The sequence below is a fragment of the Drosophila rhopaloa genome, unplaced genomic scaffold (genome assembly GCF_018152115.1).
Source record: "Drosophila rhopaloa isolate 14029-0021.01 unplaced genomic scaffold, ASM1815211v1 contig_150, whole genome shotgun sequence".
Classification (NCBI taxonomy): domain Eukaryota; kingdom Metazoa; phylum Arthropoda; class Insecta; order Diptera; family Drosophilidae; genus Drosophila; species Drosophila rhopaloa.
This window is the reverse complement of record NW_025335029.1, coordinates 1,202,451-1,205,160: the sequence shown is the minus strand read 5'-3', so window position 1 is coordinate 1,205,160 and position 2,710 is coordinate 1,202,451. Positions and strand designations below refer to the sequence as shown.

The 2,710-nt window shown below is 46.9% G+C and overlaps 1 protein-coding gene across 1 annotated transcript; it reads left to right on the top strand.

The window, feature by feature from the left end:
- Positions 1–248: 248 nt before the first annotated feature.
- Positions 249–2,710, top strand: LOC108052899 (gamma-tubulin complex component 2 homolog). Its single transcript, XM_017135427.2, has one exon. The coding sequence runs from the start codon at positions 327–329 to the stop codon at positions 2,463–2,465; it is 2,139 nt and encodes a 712-aa protein (XP_016990916.1). The 5' UTR covers positions 249–326; the 3' UTR covers positions 2,466–2,710.

Sequence of the window (2,710 nt, the reverse complement as noted above, 5' to 3'; positions counted from 1 at the left end):
TTCTTTAAAAATTTGAGTAAATTCCCTAAAGCAATTCGTATTTAATTATTTTACTAACATATATCTAATTAAATATTGCATATTAAATCATAACCTACATGTTATTTTTTAATAGAAAAGTTTAAAATATAAGAAATAAAATATAAAATATAAGCTATAGTATGACCTTTCGTTTTAAAATATTTTGGTAAACTGTCAAATTATGTCATTTTGTTAGTAACCTTCGTAAAAGTTGTCATTCAGTTGACATTCATTGTTGTTTCCAATACCGAACGAATTTCGAGTCGAGCTCCGTTCTTTATATATTTTCTAATTATCACGTCGCGATGGATCCTTCCAATAGTAAAGTGGACAAAGATGTTGCGGACAAAGTGCGCTTCCACCTGAGCAAGGATGAACTGGAACGCCAGATGCGGATCATCCACGAGAATAGTGACTCATTGGATGGCAGGAGCCGGGCTTCCGGAAGCGGAACCAATGGACGCAGTCGGAGCGCCACTTCGTCGAATGGATTGCCAAAGCAGGAATCGTGGATCTTCGAGAGCGTTGGCGGTTACTATCTGCCCAATGAGGATGTGGCCAAGATGTCGCTGGCACGTCAGGAACAGCTGCTGATGAGGGATCTCATCTATGCCTTCTCTGGAGTGCCCTCCTCGCATGTTAAGCCCGATATCCAGGTGGATCAGATTGCCAAAATGAGTGCCGTGGATATAGCCAAGGTTCGCTTTCGTTTGGATGAGGTCTTTAATGGGGCTTTTAGGGCCTTGGCCAATGATATGTTGCCTTTGATCGGGTACTACATAAGTGTACAGAGTTTCATTGAGGAGACCAATATGTCGCCAAGTTGCGGTAGAACTCGTCTGGCTTTGGCCACCGCCTTTGGTGACCAAATGCAGGAGTACTATGACCTGCAGGCCAAGTTGGAAACGGATCTGCAGGAAAAGAAGTTGAATCTCAAGGATCTGGTGCGACAGGTGCGTCCCTGGTTGTCCACCTTGAAGGTTTTTTCCAACATGGCCTGCAGTTCCCGGGGAAAATTAACCAGTGCCCAGTTGCTCACCTTGTTGGATATGTTTTCCCGGGAGCAAAAGGCCAATGAACCGGACCTCAAGGAAAGGGTCTCCAAAATTCTGGGTTCTGTGACCCGCGTTTACATGAAGATTGTCCAGTTGTGGATGCAAAAGGGTATCCTTTACGATACTCAGCATGAATTTTTCGTGGAGGACACCGAACGTTCCAATGCACTGAGTAGCACTCTACTGACGCCGGAGAAATGTTGCCACGCCTACTGGGCGCAGCGGTACCGCCTCCATCCCGATCGTCTGCCCGTTTTCCTGCTTCCCCAGGCGGATGAAGTATTTCTGGCCGGGAAGTACCTGAATATCCTGCGCCAGAGCAATGTGGCCTTGAAGTTGCTGCAGCAGCCGCTCAGTTATACTCCCGATGAAACAGGACATGTGGAGATAATCAAAACTAGCTATGAGTTGCCGGCGGGGAAACTATTGGAGGTTCTAGTGCAGAAACACAATCTGCCTTTGCACCTTCGCAATTTGAGGTCCTTCTTCCTGCTGAAGCAGGAAGGATTCTCCGAGACACTATTGGACAAATGCCAGGAGCAGCTGCAGTGCAATGTGGATAGATTGATCCCGGAAAATCTCCAGACCTTGCTGGTGGAGACCCTGCAGCAGTCCAACGACTCCTTCAAGGATATGCTGCGCTGTCAACTCAAAGATTGCGATGTGGCCACTCAAATGGCCAGGAGGCTTAGGCCTGAAAAGTCTGAAGAGGATAAAGAGAGCTCCAGCGAGGAGGATCCACCAGAAGTCCTGAACCTTTGTGGCTACGAATCCTTAGCTTTTCGCTATGAGGCCAAGTGGCCACTGAGCTTTGTCCTTTACCCGGAGCTTCTCGAGCAGTTGCAAATCGTGCAGCGTGTCCTGCTCTTCCTGCGCTATGTGAATCGCCATCTGGCAGTCCTTTGGCCAACTCCTTCTGAGGTCACAGATCGAGCTGGTGACCTCCGCCAGCGAATGCTCATGACTATGCTGAATTGCGAACACCACATCATCTTGGACATCGCAGAACCTCGATGGCAATCATTGATTTCCACGGTGGATAAGGCCAAAACTATCGATGAGGTGTTGAATAAGTTGGAGACCACCGTAGATGAATCCCTACGTTTGGGACTTCTCTCCTCTGCCAACACTTTCGTAAGGGCTCTATTTACCCTGGGCCAAGTGTGCCTCAACTTTTGTGGATTCGTGGAATCAGCACCCGGTGGCAGTTTAACCCAAGAACTTGAACAGGGCATCCTTGAGTATGAAGAGGAGTTCGACAGCTTCATGTCTAGCATCCTGGAGTTGGTGAGGGAGCTGGCCAAAACGAATGAATCTGACGAGCAGGAATCCTGCAAACAGTTGCTCAAGCGCCTCCAAGAGTTTTGCAGAGAGCCCGAATTGGCTTAAGACGAGGATTTTTCTCACACATGTTTCCTCAGTCGATCAATAGCGTGACCAGTGACCAAGCAGCCTTGCCAAATCAGCCGTGCCTCCAAATCTCCATGGCCAGCCAACCACAAAAAATAACCCATGAAATATCAAGCGCTGTGTTTACACTTCCCAATTAGCCATTATTTGGGACTTCAGATTTACAAAACTTTAAAGATACATAAGGTACCAAAAAATAAATAAATACATGCATAAAAGAGGTA

Excerpts from the sequence above, each read along its gene's own strand:
- LOC108052899 (XM_017135427.2), top strand. The coding sequence starts at position 327 with ATGGATCCTTCCAATAGTAAAGTGGACAAAGATGTTGCGGACAAAGTG.